This window comes from Plecotus auritus (assembly GCF_963455305.1).
Source record: "Plecotus auritus genome assembly, chromosome: 9".
Lineage (NCBI taxonomy): Eukaryota > Metazoa > Chordata > Mammalia > Chiroptera > Vespertilionidae > Plecotus > Plecotus auritus.
In genome coordinates this window covers 58,234,576-58,254,725 of record NC_137783.1, presented here as the reverse complement: position 1 = coordinate 58,254,725, position 20,150 = coordinate 58,234,576, and the positions used below count along the sequence as shown (strand labels likewise).

Sequence of the window (20,150 nt, the reverse complement as noted above, 5' to 3'; positions counted from 1 at the left end):
CCACGAGGGGGCAGACACTCAATGCAGGAGCTTCCCCCTGATGGTCAGGGCACTCCCACAGGGGGAGCGCTGCTCAGCCAGAAGCCTGGCTCACAGCTGGCGAGTGCAGCAGCGGTGGCAAGAGCCTCTCTCACCTCAGCAGCAGCGCTAAGGACCCCTCGGGGATGTCCCCAAGGGGTTCCAGACTGTGAGAGGGCACAGGCTGGGCTGAGCGACCCCCACTCCCGTGCACAAATGTCATGCACCAGGCCTCTAGTATCCTATATAATAAAAGCCTAATATGCTAAGTGTCCAGTCGTCCAGTAGGCTGTTCACCAATCAAAGCGTAATATGCTAATGATATGCTACGGCCACTCAACCACTCGCTATGGCGTGCACTGACCACCAGGGGCAGATGCTCAACACAGGAGCTACCCCCTGGTGGTCAGTGCGTTCCCACAGGAAGAGCGCTGCTCAGCCAGAAGCCAGGTGCATGGCTAGCAAGCACAGTGGTGGTGGCAGGAGCCTCTCCCGCCTCCGCAGCAGCAATAGGGATGTCTGACTGACAGCTTAGGCCTGGACTGCGAGGGGGTGCAGGTCGTGCTGAGGGACCACCCTTCGAGTGTACGAATTTTGTTTGTGCACAAACAAACCAAAATACTCATGGCTTTGGCTTCCAAAGCAAGAGAATGAGCTCTCTCGAGGCCCCTGTTCTCCATCACTTCATCTTACCCTCTCTTGCTCCCTCTGAGCTTTGGAGAGCCCCATCCCCAGGCCTCACCAGCCTGCTCCCATCTCTTTCTTCCCTCCCTAGAACTCTGTCCCATCCATGTCCTCTCTCTAGGCCCCTGCTCTTCACTTCAGGGGCCAGCTCTCCCCACACACAATAGCTTCTTTTAAGGAGCTGTAATTTATGTAATAATGTTGTCTCTCTTCAAACAAGCACTGGGTGACTGGTGTAGGGCTGGAGCAGGGGTGGATGTAAATTATTGCTGTCAGCCTCACTCACAGTCCTCTTCCTGCCTCCCATCCCCTGTCCCTTGCAGGCTCCCAACCTTGCTTCGCCTCAATGCTTTCGGAAGCCTTTCTGCATAGCCCTGAGCCTGCATGTCCCACTGCCCACCCGACCCACCAGCAGAGGCTGCACATGCCTCTCCAGCTGAACATGCCCCCACAATAGACTCATCTTCCCCTCCAAACCTCTTCTTCCTCAGCTTTCCTTTTAAAGAATCATCTACTTTCCCTACAAGCCAGATGCCCATCAATCTGGGTTCTCCCCTCAACCTGTCCCCACTGTGATCTGAATTCCAACTGGATCCCAGGTTGGTCCATACCGCATCCCTACTCTCCTGTTCCCTGTCTTCATCCCTGTCTTCATTCAACTTCTTTCCCACCTCTGGGCTCTCTCATGTGACCCTCCAAGGCCGCCAGTCCAGCTTTTGCAGTGTAGCTCTAATTCCCTTTACAAGTTGCAAATCCAGACTCATAGTGGCCAACCACAGCTCCTGGCAGCATTTCTGGTGCTGCCTTTCCAGGAAAGTAACTGGGGTCTGGGTGAGGGAGAAGGTGTCCCTCCAAGGAGCTACCCATCCAATCTCATCAGATGGGAAATGCATAGTGGGTGAGGGTCCGAACACCCTGGTCCTGGCAGGAGGCTGGTCAATGCTCCCAAACTCAGTCACATTTCTGCACTGTCCTGCTCTGCTGGGAAAGAAGCTCTTTCTCAATTTCCCTTAAAGAGGACATTCCCTTATTAGCCTGCTAACCTCCTGAAATCAAGCTTCAGACTGCAAATAGTGATAGTGAGAAAACACATAAGGTGCTCCTCCTTTGATGCCATCAGGAAATTTCACAACTCATCTGTTTTTGTGAGCAAGCTCAGCCACATCCGGACTTTACACATGGTACTCTCTCTGCCCCAGCATCCTTGCCCCATTTCTCTGTGTCTCCTTGGCCAGGAGCAAGGCCAGGCCAGATGCCCTGCTGTGAAGCCTTCCTGGGCCCCATAGTGAGATAACACCAGAGAGGGTGAGGACAAAGGACCTAAACAGACACTTCTCCAAAGGAGACATACAGATGGCCAAGAGACATATGAGAAAATGCTCAAAGTTACTGATCATCAGACAGATGCAAGTTAAAATGACAATGAGGTATCACCTCACACCTGTCAGAATGGCTGCCATCAACAAATCAACTAATGACAAGTGCTGGCGAGGCTGTGGAGAAAAGGGAACCCTAGTACACTATTGGTGGGAATGCAGACTGGTGCAGCCATTATGGAAAACAGTATGGAGTTTCCTCAAAAAATTAAATATAGAACTGACATTTGATCCAGTGATCCCACTTCTAGGAATATATCCTAAGACACCCAAAGCACCAATCAGAAAGGATATATGCACCTCTATGTTCATAGCAGCACAATTTACAATAGCTGAGATCTGGAAATAGCCCAAGTGCCCACCAGTAGATGAGTGAATAAAAAAGCTGTGGTACATTTACACCATGGAATACTGTGCAGCTGTAAAAAAGAAGAATCTCTTATCCTTTGAGACAGCATGGAGGGACCTGGAGAGTATTATGCTAAGTGAAATAAGCCAGTCAGAAAGACAAGTATCACATGTGGAATCTAATGAACAAAATAAACTGATGAACAAAATAGATCCAGAGACTCAGAAGCATAGAACAGACTGTCGAATCTCAGAGGGAAAGCGGGGTGGATGGGTGGATGGGTGGATGGGTGGATGGGTGGGTGGGTGGGAAGAGATCAACCAAAGGACTTGTATGCATATATGCAAAACCCATGGGCACAGACAACAATGTGGTGAAGGCCTGGGGTGGGGAGTAGGAGTGAATTATAAGGGGTCAATGGGAGAGAAAAGAGGACATATGTAATACTTTCAACAGTAAAGATTAAAAAAATAAAAAAGAAATGTAGAAACTATATTATTTGCTGCAATAAAATAAAATATTTAATAAAGAGTGAACAAAAAAATTAAAAGTAAATCCAGGGAGCGCTGGCATGGTGGCCGCTCTTAGGGCAGAGCCCTGCCCCCTAGGGGACAGCTTGCATACTGTTTCCCCTGGAGCTGGCTGTGGAGAGGATAAGACTTGGGTTGGGGCTGGGCATTCCAATAAAATAACCCCGCTTTGGGCTGAAACAGCCTTGTCCGGTGTCAGGAGTCTTCAGGTTGTAACTGTTCATACAGGATACCCTGTGACTGGGTTGTGAACCCACTCTATGACCAAGATTCCATCAGAAGCATTGGAAAGAGAGGCCGGGCTGAGCTGCTCCCCAACCCCTTTGCAGCCCTGGCCAGCGGAGGAGCTGCCCAGTGTCCTGGAGCCCACCTGGACTTACGCTTTTGAGTAGTTCAGGACAAAGTCCACGCCCTTCTCACTATCGAACTGGATGTCGCGAGGCAAATCCCTGTGGCACTTGGCGTCGATGCTCAAGGGGAATCCAGGGTTCCATTCCATCCACCTGACAGGTGAAAGGAGAACGTTGAGTTAAGCGCCTCAGCACAAAGACCGCCCCTGTGCCTGAGGACATGCCCTCCCCCAGGTCAACACATGGCAGCTGATGTGCATCCAGCAAGGAACTGCACCCCTCCCCAGGTCCTCGGCAGCCACTGTGCTGAGCATCACCCGGGAGGCCTGAGGCCCTGAACCCGAGACTGCGCTGACAGCCAAGGGGCAGCGAATGGTAGGCCTGCACACTGTGTAAGGGGTTGAAAGAAAACATCAGAAGAGGGGGCACTGAGCAGCGAGGCCTCCCAGGGCGCTCCCAGGCACAGAGCTGCCTTGGTAGGCACCTGTGGCTACCCTGCCAGGCCTGGGCGTCCAAGGTCCCACCCGCGGCTCAGTGCACCCTGAACTGCGTGCGATGGTCACAGTGGCGATGCCTGCGTGGTAGGTCCGTGGGCGGAGGGTGGCTGAGCCTACCGCTCCCACGGCACAGAGAGCTGCCATAGGAGGTGCAGGGATTTTATCATCAAAGCAGGTCCCCTAAAACAGGCCATGCACCTTCCCGCCAAAGTTCTCAGATCCTGGTTCCTTGAAACTTCCCCCGCAGCCCTGGACATTCGTGTGGTCTTTGGAAATTTTACATTTCTTCTGGTTTATAGAGAAAAACAAAACCTAACAAACAAACCCTATCAGTTTCCTCAGAGCAGGGAGCACCATCTTATAGTTATTTAAAAGCCCAAATCTACATTCTGAGATTTCAGCTTTTCCATTTATATCCCTAATTCTCCTTCCTTTTACATCTCTCTTATGAGAGGAAAGTAAAACTTGAGATTTTGGTTATTAAAAGTCTTGAGTCCCTTTTACCGTCACAAAAACCTCTCCTGTTTCTCGTGGTGGTGCTGGCCCCGGAAGCCTCTCAGAGTCACAGGTACAGAAAGGGCATGTGTTTGCCCCATACCCACCTGTGGTCCCTCTTAGAGCAATCACATCACAGAGCATGTTCTGTTTTCTAAGTCCTGGCAGAAAAAAGGCTACCTAGATATATACTGATTATTTTTCAAAGTGCTGGAGAAAAGAATGTGTGTGTGTAATACTTTCAGCAATAAAGTATTGTGTGTGTGTGTGTGTGTGTGTGTGTGTGTGTGAGAGAGAGAGAGAGAGAGAGAGAGAGAGGTGAGGGTTGAGGAGGGAGGAAGGGGGGGATGAAGGGAGAGAGAGATGCTCCCACAAACTCACAAGCTTCTGGAAGAAGAAAGATAACCAAACTATCATTAGTTTCCTTACTTGCCATACTAAAAATGGAAGACAGTGTGAAGTGTTTACAGACTTTTTTTTTAGATCATCATCTAAGCCTCTCATATTAAGTCCAATAATTGGTGAGGGCAGGAGAGTAGGTGGGTGTGGGGCAAGTACATAGCCTTTCGGAGGAAATTCATTGAACAAGTTCAGGCAGACAAAATGAAATTAGAATGAACCAAGAAGTTCCTAAATATAGTACAGAGTGTTCATCTGAAAATAAGAACAAGTCTAATTTAAACAAACAAGCAAATAAATAAACAAAAATATCAAAGGTATTTTCTCAAAAATCAAGACCCAGAGAGAAGGTTCATCATTACTACTAGTACTTGTTTTGGGGAATTTCAGCCACACAATGAGAACAATGTATCAGTGGTGTAAATCATTCTCTATAGTAAAAGGCTAATATGCAAATAGACCGAATGGCGGAATGACCGGTCGCTATGATGCGCACTAACCACCAGGGGGAAGATACTCAACGCAAGAGCTACCCCCCAGTGGTCAGTGCGCTCCCACAGGGGGAAGCTGGGCTCACGGCTGGCGAGCACAGCAGCAGTGGCAGGAGCCTCTACCACCTTGGCGACAGTGCTAAAGATGTCCAACTGCCAGCTTAGGCCCGCTCCCCATGTCAGGCAGACATACCCTGACGGCTCTCAGACTGTGAGAGGGCGCAGGCTGGGCTGAGGGGACCGCCCCCCCCCCCCCCCCGCACCACGAGTGTATGAATTTCATGCACCAGGCCTCTAGTGAAAAATAAAAGACAAAATTATCATCATTTGAGTAATATGATCAAATAACTAGGTAACTAAAGAGACTTATTAAAATGATGACTGCCAATAGAAGAGTTTAGTAAGGTGTCAATACAAGGTAAATATTTAAAAATGAGTAATTTGTCTTTATGCAGCAATAGTTATTTACAAAGAGAAAAACTCAGAACTGTGCAAGCTATAGTTTCCTGGCTACAAAGTAATTTGAAAGGAGTAAGAACCGCATGACAAAAACTGAAAATTCTGTTGAAGGACATCTCAGGAGATCTCGGCGGGTGGAAGGACACACCAAGTCCTAGGTGGACAGATGGACTGTCATTAAATGCTGGCACATGACAATCTATATGTAACCCAGAGAGTTCCCATCATGAAAACCTTTTAAAAAATGGTGAAATAACACAGCAACTAGTAACATATGTTAGAAAGATATGAGAATAAGAAAATGGGGCTGGGCTGTGGCATAAAAAAAATAAAGTAACACACAAGTCCAGAAGCAGACCCAAGAAAATATGTGACTCTAATACCTACATAGCTAATATTTACTGTGTGCTTTCTATGTGCCAAATACCATTTCTATGTGTTTTCGTGGTTTAACCTATTTAATTCTCTCAAAAACCCTATGAGGCAGGACTGTTATTTCGTCCATTTCACAGACTGTGGGATTGAGGCACAGAGAGATTCAACAAATTTCACAGACCACGAGGTCAGTGGCTACAAGTGGGGCTGAGCCCAGGAACTGGCTACTGTGGGTGTGGCCCAGGGCAGTAGGGAGGGATGTATTAGGTAATAGATGATACTGGAGACCTTTCGCCCCTACTTCACACCATATGTAAAAATACATGGCAGATGAAATAAAGGCCTACAGTTAAAAAAAAACAAAACACCACCACAATATTGTAAAAGTATTAGACAAAAATCTAGTATTATGTTACTTTGGGGTGGGAGGGCCTTCTTAAGCAAAGCATGAAGCCCAACAGTTATAAAGGAGAAACAATATGCGTAGTTTAGAAAATGAAGAACTAAAACCCCCTGAGAGAAAAGCCATGGAAGACGAATGATAACGCTGTGCACAGGCCAGAGGGAAGCCACGCTCCATTCCCTAGCAGTGCCCAGCGGAGGCGACGACACGGAGAGCCTCAGCTCCCCGTGCAGGGGAGGCAGTGGGTCTCAGGGAGTTGCAATTCGTCAAAATGTAAAAGACCAATGTCACCAAGTATTGGCAAAAGTATGGGTAAAAGCATAGTTTCACAGATAATTGGTGGGACTGAAAATTATTATAAAATGTTGGGAAAGGATTTTTGTCAGTATTTTTTTTTTAAGATTTTAAAATTAATTTTTAGAGAGAGAGGAAGGGAGAGGGAGAGAGAGACATTGATGTTGAGAGAGAAACATCAATTGGCTGCCTCCTGCAGGCCCCTCACCAGGGTCAAGTCAACAACCCTGACGTGTGCAACCTTTCAGTGCAAGGGAGACACTTAACCAACTGGGCTACACTGGCCAGGGCTGTCAGTATTTCTTAAAATGAAAAATGCTTTGGGTAGTGGACACACGTGCAATCATGTATCATAGACATGTACACTTGAAACCTATATGATCCTGCTAACCAATGCCACCCAATGAGTTTAATAAAAATAAATGTTAAGATGAAAGTGCTGATTTGAGCAGCGGCGTGAGTTCTGGCTACTCCTGATGGCAGTGACAGCATCAGCACGCCAGGACGTTGGCACAAGTCTGTTTCTTACAGCACCATTTGTGACACCAAAACAAGAGCAGATGTACACAGGGAAACAGGCTGGGTGTCCCCCAACAGGGAGTGGCTGAGGGAGTTATGACATATTCATATGAAGCCAGACACATGTGGCATTTAAGGAGGAAGAAAGCAATGAGACAACATCTCACACATTAGATGGACAAGAATGAAAATGTCTCAAGGTGCAAAGTGTGTCCAAGATGTAGGGCAATGGTAATGCTCAGAAACAGCTGCTGTGGTGAAAATTGGCAGGAACCTTTTAGAAAACAATTGGCAATATCTAGAGAACTTAAAATGTGGTCTACAACTCTGCAAGTCTACTTCTAGGAATGCTCCCTAGAGTAACTCTTCCATGAGAGCACTGGGAGATCATGAGGAAGCTCTTTGAAGTATGGCTTAGACTGGTGTTTAAGTAACAGCCAGAAATTAAGAGAGCCCACAAGTCAACAGCAGGAGAGGGAGAGCATGGTGGTGTATTCATAAGATGCTATACAGAAGCTGAAATAATGGGTCATGCCATCTGTGTCAAATGGTTGCTCTTTAAAATAGAATGAGTGAAAAAAGGTAGGGCCCAGCATGATTAGATTAACTGGTGCCGATTAAAACCCTACACTGTATGTTGCTGTGAGTGTGTGCGGGTGCCGCCCAGGTACATAAAGTCACAGTGAGAGCAGGCGGTGAGGAATGGCTTGTGCTGGCTCCTCCACCTCCCTGCCTGGCTGGTTGAACGATGAGGGCCAGCTGGGCTCACTGGCTTTCTCGCATGGTAGAGACTTTTCCTAGTTGTTACTTTACTTCCAAACCCCAATAACACGGATGCCTAAATGCGTGTGAAAGAGGAACTCCAAGATTGTGCAGACAGCGCAAAGTTGTGTTTCCTGAACGGAAACAGAGGTGGGGAGGGGAGGTTATGAAAAGGACAAATTAGTGGAAGGAGGAAGAAAAAAAAGAGGATTATATCCATGAAAGGGGCAAACTATCTCACCAAAGCCCCATTGCTGTGAGAACCCCACTGGATTACCGCTCGCTGGCGAAGAGGTGATTCCCAAAGGGTGCTCCATACAGCACTCCTTCTGCAGGATGGTAACTCATAGGTCCAATTCTCTTGGGGAAAACTAGATTAAAAAGCAATTAACCCTGGCCACTTATCACAGAACTTCTCAGGATGCCCCATGCCTGTGCAAATTGTGAACCCCCAAGAGGGCTGTGTGATAAACAGTTTCCCAAACGTGTTTTACCATGCGACCAATCCTCCAGGGCACACTGGGTAATATTGGGTTAAGCAAATGCCTGTAAGACTAGGGTATCAAGTCATTACTATCTTAGTCTGAATTAGTGTGGAGCTGATAAGACTGGCTGCCCATTCACCTAACAGGACGCAAACTAGCCTGATTCTCTGGAAGCTGTTTAACAGCATCACAGTCTAGGACTCCTTCCTTCCACAAGGCCAGAAGCAGGTGGAGTGTTCACGGGAGGGGCTTTGCCACAGGTGGTGGAAGGGAGGAAAGCAAGGAAAGCTCTTTGTTCCACGGCTATACAACTTTCCCTAGACAGTGTAACTCCAGACCTTATGGACTGGCCAGACTTGTGTGCTTCTCTTTACTCTCCGACACTGCAGCTGGGAGTTCTGCCCACGCTGCTCTGCACGGCAGCAGGTGGCTGACTCTCCTTGCGGGTAAAATGATCACTGTTTTTCTGTTCTGCTGTTGATGGACATTGGTGGCTCCCATTTGCCGGCTGTCAGGAGTAATGCTGCTATGGACAGCTGCGTGCATGTACCCAGGAGCACAGGCGTACCAATGTGGATCCAGGAATAGAACGACTGAGTCATAGATTATAATGTAGGTTCAATTTTATTAGATATTGCAAGATTATTTTTCAAAAAGGATTTTTCCCCCCACATAAGCATTGAGGATCCTGAGAAGTTCTGTGATAATGGACCAGGGTTAATTGCTTTTTAACCCAGTTTTTCCGAAGAGAATTGGACCTATGAGTTACCATCTTGCAGCAATGTCTTCCCACCCAACCACTTCGTTAACATTCGGGTATTGTCAAGTTTCAGTTTTGCCCATCTGGTGCGTGGTGTGTGTGTATGTGTTGTGGTAGTCATAGTAGGAATAGTGGTACTAGGGATTTAATTAATAGATCTTCATTGCTGTCTTACTTTTGATTCCCTTGGTTCCGAATGAGGCTGAGCACTGTTTTTTGTATATTTGCTCCTCATATTTTGTATGGTGAGTACTCAAATCGCTTGCCTATTTTTCTACTGAATTGACAACCCTCTTCTTATAGATTTGTAGGGGTCATTGGCATATTATAAATCATAATTCTTGTCCACTACTCTGTGAATTGTCTTCTCACTTTTCATGGTGTCTTTCAGTGAACAGAAGTTTCTCCTCATGAGCGAGGTGATATTAATCTTTTCCTTTATGGTTAGTGCATTTTGAGTCTTTTTTGAAAAATATTTTTAACTGGAGGCCAGGAAGAATAACCTCCTGTAGTCTAAAAATGTTATAGTTTTGCCTTTAACATTTAAGCCTATTCAACCCAAAACTGAGTTTTCCGAATGATGTGAAGTAGACTCCAATGTCTTCTTTTCCTCCTTCTCCTCTCTCTCTCCCTTCTGTGGCTGCCCAGTAGCCTGGCACTGCTCCTGCCCGTGCCCTCTGTACACATCACATATCCACATGTGTATGGCCCCGTTGCTCATTTTTTTTTTTTCATTATGTTTCACGGAAATGTAAGTTTTCATGGATCTGGGCAACCAGCGGGGACTTCTGAACCACATGACAGCACCACTGCTGGGTCCCTGGAAGCGGGGAGGACAGGAGCTAAGAGATGAGAGACACCTCTACAAATTAGAACAGTTAAAAAAGAGGCTGCCCAGCTTGGCCAGAATTGGTGAAATTGGATACCCGTCCTCTGCTTGTGAAAACTGGTCAAAGAGTTTTGAAGAGGAATTTGTCAATATATACTAATAACTTACACTATTTGCTTAGTGACTTTATTTTTGGGCACCTATCCTGAGGAAAATACTTAAAAATGCACCAAAATTCCCCACAAAGGTTTTCACATTGTTTAGAAGAAAAACATCAGAAACTTCCAAAGTGTCCAGTTAGACTGGTGTTTAAATAGATTATGGTGCATCCATACAATGGGATATTATATGAAACCTAGAATAATGTTTGTGATAAGGTTTTTAAAATGTGGGAGAAATGTTGCTGCTATATCTTTAAGAGGAAAAAAGGAGGCTAAGGCTGCAGACTTTGAATATAGTACAATCCCAAAGAAGTCAGAGTGAAAATGGATGAATTACAGTTATTTTCCTGCTTTTGTGTTATTCCCCTTCCTTGGCTTTATTGAATTAAAAAACCTTAAAATACTACATGTTCCTGGTGAGAAGCTAAACGATGGAGGAACTTGTAGGAAAGTGTAACAGCCGTTGCCCCACCAAGGCCGCTCCACAGCCAGTAACCATGCTGACCCTCAGCACGCTGCCTCCCACTCTCTCTTGGAAGGAGTCTCACACTCAAAAGTCTCCAGGGGCTGAAGCAGGAAACTAAGTGCAAAAAGCCTTGATATAGACATTAGCAGGTGTGGACTGAGGAAACCTGGGGAACAAACACCTGTTGCCTCAAACCTCCACAATGACCCATCAAACATATGGAGGGGCTGGATACTGCCCATACCACCAGTTTCCATGTGAGCACTCTACAGCATGTATTACTATTATTATTTTAAAGCAGATTTATTGAGAAATAATTTACATACCATAAAATTCATGCTTTAAAATTATCCAATTAAGAAGATTTTAGTAAATCTACAGAGCTGTGCATCCATCACCAGAATCTAATTTTGGAATATTTTCATCTCAAATAGAAACCTTGTACCCATTGATAGTCATTCCCCATCTCCCATCTCCAACTTCCAGCCCTAAGAAACCACTAATCTATTAATCTGTGTCCATAAATTTGTCTATTTGGATATTTCATATAGGTAGATTCATGCAATATGTGATCTTTTGTAAATGATTTTTTCATTTAGAAGAATGTTATTGAGGTTCATGCATGGTTAAGTATATAACCATAATACATTACTTTTTAATGCTAAATAATATTTCATTGCATGAATGGACGACATGTTGTTTATCCATTCATCAGCTAATGGGATTTAGGTTGTTTCCACTTTGGGGTAATTATGAATATACTAGAGGCCCGGTGCACAAAATTTGTGCATGGGGGTGGTGTCCCTCAGCCCGGCCTGCACCCTCTCCAATCTGGGACCCCTCGGGGGATGTCCGACTGCTGGTTTAGGCCCGATCCTCTGGGGATCGGGCCTAAACTGGCAGTCAGACATCCCTCTCATAATCCGGAACTGCTGACTCCTAACCACTCGCTTGCCTGCCTGCCTGATTGCCCCTAACCGCTTCTGTCTGCCAGCCTGATCGCCCCCTAACCACTCCCCTGCCAACCTGATTGCCCACAACTGTCCTCCCCTGCTGGCCTGATCACCCACAACTGCCTTCCCCTGTTGGCCTGATTGCCCACAACTGCCCTCCCCTGCCATGACCCGCCTCCTCCGCGGGGACCCACCTCCTCCGCATGAGGTGGCGGAGACGCTGAGATCGGCCTCCACTCCACGTGGAGTAGTGGGATCCCCAGGCCTCACCGCACGGAGCAGCTTCCACTGTGCGCGCAGCCATCTTGTGATGGCCATCTTGTGATGACGTGAGGGTGTGACGACCACCTAGGCCAGCAGTCCTCAAACTACGGCCCGCGGGCCACATGCGGCCAGCCAAGGACATTTATCCAGCCTGCCGGGTGCCGCTGCCTGTCCTGCTTAGCAGCTGACTCGTCCCGGGCCCGCAGTGCGCATAGGAATTTGTTCATAGTTTTTTTTTTTAAACTATAGTCCAGCCCTCCAACGGTCTGAGGGACAGTGAACTGGCCCCTGTTTAAAAAGCTTGAGGACCCCTGACCTAGGCTATTATTAGTATAGATTGCTATGAATACCTTGTACAATTTTTATGTGTAGAAATATGTTTTCATTACTCTGTGTATGGTAACTCTGTTTAAGATTTGGGGGAGGAGAAACCAAGATGGCGGCATAGGTAAGCACCTAAACTGCTGCCTCACACAACAATTTCAAAACTACAACTAAAAGACAGAACGGACACCATCCAGAACCACAGGAAAGCTGGCTGAGTGAAAATTCTACAACTAGAAGGAAAGAGAAAAGCTCACAGAGAATTGGAGGTACAGCAAAGGGTCTTTGTGCGCGCAGAGAGGAAGGGCGGCTGAGAGCCTGGCTGACTTTCTCTGGCGGAAGGGGGAAGGAAGCCCCCGACTGCACTGAACCCCAGTTCTGACTGCACTGAACCCCAGTTCCAGGCGAGCCCCTGGGGACCCACGCTCTTGTGGGGGGAATCTGGACTCTCAGGTGGAGACTCGGGAGCCGGGGAAGGCAGAGGTCTGAAGGAGCGCGCATGCCAGTGCGCACAAAGGCTGCGGAGGTTGCCACAGGCTTTCCCTAGTGGAAGGGAGTCAGAAGCTCCTGACTGCACTGAGCCCCAGTTCTGACTGCACTGAACCCTAGTTCCAGGCGAGCCCCTGGGGACCCACGCTCTTGTGGGGGGAATCTGGACTCTCGGGCGGAGACTTGGGAGCCGGGGAAGGCAGAGGTCTGAAGGCGCGCACGTGCATGCAAGGGCAAGGCTGACTGGAAGCCAAGACTGTCTGCTCCGCCCTGAGACTCCACCCCATCCAAGCTGAGCACAGAGGCTATTGCAATTTGGCAAGTCCAATCCTATAAGGCTGTCTCCAGCACCGAACTTCTCCCAGCATAGACACAGCTGATCCTAACAGCCAACTGACCTGGAGGTCAATTCCTCCCAGTGATACCAACAACAATCAAGACTTAATTACAACAAGGCTGTACACACAGTCCACAAAGGGGTGCACCAAGAGTGTCCACCTCAGGTTAACTGGGGAGGCCAACCCACTGGGCCATATAGGAAACCTAGCACACAAATCTACCCTACCAACTCAGGGAAACAGTGAAAATGCGGCATCAAAGAAACAGATCACAAACAAAAGAAATGGAGGAAAACAAACGACTGGATATAGAATTCAAAACCACGGTTATAAGGCTTTTCAAGAATATCCTAGAAAAGGCCAATAAATATAACGAGACCCTCGAAGATATGAAAAAGGACCAACTAGAAATTAAACATACACTGACTGAAATAAAAAATATTATACAGAGACCCAAAAACAGACTAGAGGAACACAAGAATCAAGTCAAAGAATTGAAATACAAAGAAGCAAAAAACACTCAACCGAAAAAGCAAAAAGCAAAAAAAAATCCAAAAAGTTGAAGATAGTGTAAGAAGACTCTGGGACAACTTCAAGCATACCAACATCAGAATTATGGGGGTGCCAGAAGAAGAGAGAGAGCAAGATACTGAAAACCTATTTGAAGAAATAATGACCGAAAACTTCCCCCACCTGGTGAAAGAAATAGACTTACAAGTCCAGGAAGCGCACAGAACCCCAAACAAAAGGAATCCAAAGAGGACCACACCAAGACACATCATAATTAAAATGCCAAGAGCAAAAGACAAAGAGAGAATATTAAAAGCAGCAAGAGAAAAACAGTTAATTACCTACAAGGGAGCACCCATAGGACTGTCAGCTGATGTCTCCACAGAAACTATGCAGGCCAGATGGGAGTGGCAAGAAATTTTCAATGTGATGAATAGCAAGTACCTACAACCACGATTACTCTACCCAGCAAAGCTATCATTCCGAATTGAAGGGCAGATAAAGAGCTTCACAGATAAGAAAAAGCTAAAGGAGTTCATCACCACCAAACCAGTATTATATGAATTGCTGAAAGGTATTCTTTAAGAAGAGGAAGAAGAAGAAAAAAGTAAAGATAAAAATTATGAACAACAAATACATATCTATCAACAAGTGAACCTAAAAATCAAGTGAATTAAAAACCTGAGGAACAGAATAATCTGGTGAATATAATAGAATCAGGGGCATAGAAAGGGAGTGGACTGATAATTCTCAGGGGGAAAGAGGTATGGGGGGTTCAGGAAGAGAATGGACAAAAATCATACACCTATGGATGAGGACAGTGGGGGGGAGGTAAGGGCAGAAGGTGGGGTGGGAACCTGGTGGAGGGGCGCTATGGGGGGAAAAAGGAGAAACAATTATAATAATCTGAATAAAGATTTATTAAAAAAATAAAAATAAATAAAAAAATAAAAAAGATTTGGGGGGACTGCTAAAGTAGTTTCCAAAGTGGCTGTATCATTTTACATTCTACCAGCAATGTATGAGTGAGTTTCTCCACATCCTTGGCAGCACTTGCCATTATCTGCCTTTTTTGTTTTAGCCATCCTAGTGCATGTGAAGTGGTATTTCATGGTGCTACCATGATAACCAACAGTGTTGAACATCCTTCCATGTGCTTATTGACCACTCATACATTTTCTTTGAAGAATGGTCAATGTATTCATTCCTTTATATGGCTGAAATAGATTCCATTACATAGATATACTGCTGATATTCATCAGTTAGTGAACATTTGGGTTGAACTCACCTTTTGGCTATTATGGGCAATGCTGCTATAAACATTCACATACAAGTTTTTCTGTGGACATATGTTTTAATTTTTCTTGGGTATGTGCTTAGGTGTGGAATTGTACCATTTTACATCCCCACCAGTAGTATATGAGGCTCTTATTTCTCCACATCCTTGCTAACAAATGTTACTTTATCCCATTCTGTGGGTTATCTTTTCATTTTCTTGAGGGTATCCTTTGAAGCATAAAATTTTTAAAATTTGAGGACACCAATTTATCTTTTTTCTTTTGTAGCTTATGCTTTTGTTACATCTAAAACCCCTTTGCCATACAATAATTCTATTTTTAATTTTTTGAGGAGTCTCCCAGGAATTCCACTGCTGGGTAATTATCCAAAACACTAATTTGAAAAGATATATGCCTCCCTATGTTCACTGCAGTGTTATTTACAATAGCCAACATTTGGAAGCAACCTAAGTGCCTATGAGTAGACAACTGGATAAAGAAGATGTGGTACCTATATACAATGAATATTACTTAGCCATAAAAAAGAATGACATTTTACCATTTACAACAATATGAATGGATCTAGAGGGTATTGTGCTAAGTGAAATAAGTCGGACACAGAGAGAAAAATGCCATATTATTTCACTTATATGTGGAATTTAAAGAACAAAATAAACAAACCAGTAAAACAGAAACAGACTAATAGCTATAGAGAACAAATTGATGGTTGTTAAATGAAAGGGGTTGGGGGGGCTGGGTGAAAAAGAAAAAGGGATTAAGAAGTACAAATTGGTGGGTACAAAATAGTCACAAGGATGTAAAGTACAGCACAGGGACTATGGTCAATAATGTAATAGCTATGCATGGTGCCTGGTTGGTACTAGACTTATTGGAAGGATTACTTCATAAATTATATAAATGTCTACCCACTATGCTGTACCACAGAAACCAACATAAAATAATATTGAATGTCAACTATAATTGAAAATTCTTTGTGAATCTAAGGTTATGAAGGTTTACCCATGTTTTCTTCAAACTTTTATAGTTTTAGCTCTTACATTTAGGTATTTGATCCATTTAAGTTAATTTATGTATGTGGTATGAGGTAAGGTCCAAGTTCATTCTTTTACATGTGATTATTTACTTGTTTAATTTATTAAAAAGAGCATTTTTCCTCCACTGAGTTGTCTTGCTACCTCTGTTGAAAATTAATTGACATAAATGTAAGGGTTTGTTCCTGAACTCCCAATTCTATTTCATTGACCAACTGTCTTGATTACAGCAGCAGTGTAGCAATTTTGATATTGAGAAGTATGAGTCCTTCAACTTTGTTTTCTTTTTTTAAGATTGTTTAGACTATTCTGGGTTCCTTGCATTTCAATATGAATTTTAGGATCTGCTTGTCAATATCTGCAAAAAGTCAGCTGGGATTGTGATAGGGATTGTGTTATATCACTTTGGGGAGTACTGCCATTTAAACAATATTAAGTCCTCTGATCCATGAGCATGAGATTTCCTTCACCTTATTTAGATCTTCTTTTTGATACATGAATCATTTTATTCATAACAAAATTTAGGCCTTTCACTGTTACTCATTAATCCTTTTTTTAAAAAAAAATTATCTTTATTGTTGAAAGTATTATAGATGTTCCCTTTTTTTCCTCATTGACACTCTTCACCTTGTCCCCCAGCCCCAGGTCTTCACCACACTATTGTCTGTGTCTTTAATCTTCAACACTATTTTGTAGTTTTCTTGACTTTTGTTAAATTTAGTTATAAATATTTTATTCCTTTTGATGCTATTGTAAACTGAATTGTTTTCTTATTTTTATTTTCAGATTGTTGGTTGCTAGCATATAGATAAAAAATTGAATTTTGTATATAATCTTGTATCCTGCTTTCTTGTTTAAATATTGGGATGATCATGTTTTTTAGTTGTTTACTCTATTTGGATGTTTAAACCAACCTTTCATGTTTGGGATAAATCCTACCTGGCCATATAATGCCTTTTATGTGCTACAGGGTTTGGTTTGCTAGTGTTTATTGAAAATCTTTGCATCTGTATTCATAAGAGATCTGGGTGTATAGTTTTCTTTTTTTGCAATGTCTTTGGTTTTGGTATAATGCTTGCTTCATACAGTGAGTTAAGACTTGTTCCCTCTTCTATTTTCTGGAAGAGTTTATGTAAGATTGGTAGTAATTTTTTAAATGCTTGGTAGAATTCACCAGTGAAGCCATGTGGGCCTGAGTTTTTCTTTGTGGGAAATTTTAAATTTAATACTTCAATCTCTTTGCTTATAATTGTTCTAGTAAGATTATTTCATATTGAGTCAGTTTGGCAGTTTCTGTCTTTCTGTGAATTTGTCCATTTCATCTCAGTTATCTGATGGGTTGGTATACAGTTGTTCATAGTATTCCCTTGTATTCATTTTAATTTCTATGAGTTGGTATTGATGTTCCCTCTCTTCTAATTTTAATAATTTGTGGCCTCTCTTTTTTCTTAATCTTTAGCTAGAGATTTGCCAATGTTCTTTTGGATTATGTACCACTTTTATAACCAAACTGGAGGCCCGGTGCATGAAAATTCATGCACTGGAGGGGGGGTCCCTCAGCCCGGCCTGCTCCCTCTCACAGTCCGGGAGCTCTCAGGGGTGGGAGGTGACCTGGTGATCAGGGGAAGGCGACACCCCCATCACACCTCTGCTGCTGCCACTGCCGGCAGCGCAAGCCTTGGTCAGCCCTGGTTACCTGAGCCTCGGGTGGTCCTGGGTGGCTGGGCAGCCGACAGCCGAGGTTTGCCTGTGCCTCAGGCAGCCCTGGGCAGCTGGCGGGCTGAGGGAACTGGGGACTCCGGAGGCCGCGCACCTGGCACACTGGCAGGGCTGAGGGGACTGGGCGCTGCCATATTTGAGGGCGTGGCAGTCAATTAGCATATTCCCTCCTTATTGGCTGTGGGCGCTGCCATCTTTGCGATGGCATGAGAGTCAGTTAGCATATTTCCTCTTTATTAGATAGAATTATTATCAGAAGACATAAAAAATGAGGGGTAATCCTTACAACTGGAGGTGAGGGAACATCAAGATAAATTCAAGCTTTTGCTGCCCATTCTCCTAAATGCCAGTATGGTCGAACCCAAGATTTTTTTTTTTATTATTGATTAAAGTATTAAATATATTTCCTTTTCCCCACAATTCTCTTCACCACCTCTGCTTGGAGTGGTGGTTGGGGGGAACTTGGGGAGCACAGGCGGCTGGTGCCTTGGTCATCACTCACCAGCAGTGATGGGCCATAAGCTGTGGGCAGGGATTATCTCGTACCCTGGCCCCGAGACAGAGGAAACCAGGTCCCATGCCATTCGGCCTGATGGCATCACTCACCTGTACTGTTTCTGCCGTGTTTCCAGTTCTTTGCGTCTGTGCTGCTTGAGAATGTGAATTTGGTCATCGCGTGGCAGCTTTGCTGTGAGGAAAGGGCACATGTGAGAAGAGCCTAAGGACGAATGACATGGGCCGACACCAGGGTTTCCCTCAGACTCCCTGCCCCTGCTTCACATGGATCCTCTTACTGAAGCCTCAGAACACTCTGTTTTACTAAATGGGACTCAGGCAGGTTGAAGTTTACTCAAGGTCACACACCTAATTAGTAGGTCACACACCTAATTAATAGGTTTGCAATCCCACGCTCCTAGTCACTCCTTTTCCAAAAGACAACTCCCGTTTCTCCTGCTGCTCACTCAGCAGCTGGCAGCCTGCACCGGGCCTTCCGATCCCTCCTGGTGCATGAGCCAGGCCTGTTTCCCAGGAGGCTTTTCGGGCACAGGCAGTGATTCTCTGTCCTCCTCCTACAGGGACCGTGTGTGCCCAACTCTGGCCACCTGTGGATTTTCACCTGGAGGCTCTATCTTCTGCTTGCCCACAGGACATTGCTCTGCAGGAGTCCTGGCGCTGGGGCAGAGCCAGCTGCCTCTCTAGGTGTCCTTTGCTGGGTTTCTTTAAACCGCTCAGAACCGTCCGCTCCCATTCCCTGCAGTTCCCGTGCAGAGTAGCCAGGACAGCTGCCTGCGGCCCCCCTGCGGCCCTATAGCAGCAGCTGCCCGTGGCTCTCGTGTTTCGAAGCCCAATTGGCTGCCTCCTGGAGAAACGTGTGACTTAAGACCCAACATACAGATGCCGACACTACCCATTCCCCATGCTGTCTGCTCAGAGGACTGAGAATGGAGCCTGACTGAAGCAGGACGTGGTGTCCTAGTGTGGGCTTTAGAAGGGACACACCTGGCACCCGTTGCCTTGGCTTCCTTACAGGGGAAATGGAGGTAAAGTTCCTATTTCAGGTCGTGGTGGGATGTAGTGAGAGAGTGCAGCAAAGCCCCCACGCAGTGCTCGGCACCCAGGAACTGCCCAAGAAATGGGAACAATGGCCATCGTCCTTATAATCCCAATGAACCTGAGCCTCCTCTTCCTCCCTCTGAGCCTGGCTGCTAAGTCTCTCATCTCTCATTCAGGAGTGGGCAGGCGTTGGAGATGGGGGGCGGGGGGGGAGAGGATGGGAGGGGGCAGAGGGGCAGAGGCCGGACGGCGAGTGCCCTGTTACTGTTATTTCAGGTGACGGCAGTGGGCATAGTCACGGTGTTCCTGAGTGTCAGGGGTTCCAGACTTTCAAAACTTCCATTCCATCACAGACTGATATTTTTGTAAAACACAATATAAATTAACTACTAAAAACAAAATAAAAAATAAGCCAAAGACATTCAACAGGCATGCCCTGATTTTATTACCAGATGCAGTAGCCACAGAATTTTCCTGGCTAGCTGCTCTGAAAGCTGGGCCTGCTCCCAGTCTCTGGCTCCCACAGGCACGGCCCCACAGTGCTACGCACACTCCTGCCACATGGCCACTCCCAGAACAAAGCTTGTGATCTCTTTCCGAGGTCAGGGGACAAAACTCCTCTAGCTCCAGTCCTTCAGTTCAGACATTTTCTTGGAATTTGGCTTCGTAAGTTAAACCCATGTCAGAAACAACGGGGTGTGCCTGATCGTTTAAGAACACTGGGTAGAGAGGGGCCTTTCCCTCCTTCATCTTGGTTTTCTTAGCTAAGAAGGGGCCGGTAATCACTCTTTTATCTACTCGGCGGGACTTCCGTGAAGAGCAAATGCACCAGTGAGAGGAAGCCATTGTACTAGGAATGCTAAAGGGCGCCAGGGACAGAGGCAGCGGGCCCCTCCTCGTTCTGGGGGGTGCATGGCACCTGAAGACTTATTTTTCCAGGTTTAGAGTGTGAGCAAACTGAAGGGCCA

The 20,150-nt window shown here is 45.5% G+C and overlaps 1 protein-coding gene across 1 annotated transcript in view; it reads right to left on the bottom strand.

Moving 5' to 3' along the window:
* ALOX5 (arachidonate 5-lipoxygenase) overlaps window positions 1–20,150 on the bottom strand; it is a 74,671-nt gene that overhangs the window by 47,427 nt on the left and 7,094 nt on the right. Inside the window, exons 3-4 of the mRNA XM_080641178.1 lie at window positions 18,235–18,316; window positions 3,338–3,460 (exon numbers count right to left, since the gene is read on the bottom strand). Coding sequence (XP_080497304.1) covers window positions 3,338–3,460; window positions 18,235–18,316 — 205 coding nt within the window. The remainder of the gene's footprint in view (window positions 1–3,337; window positions 3,461–18,234; window positions 18,317–20,150) is intronic.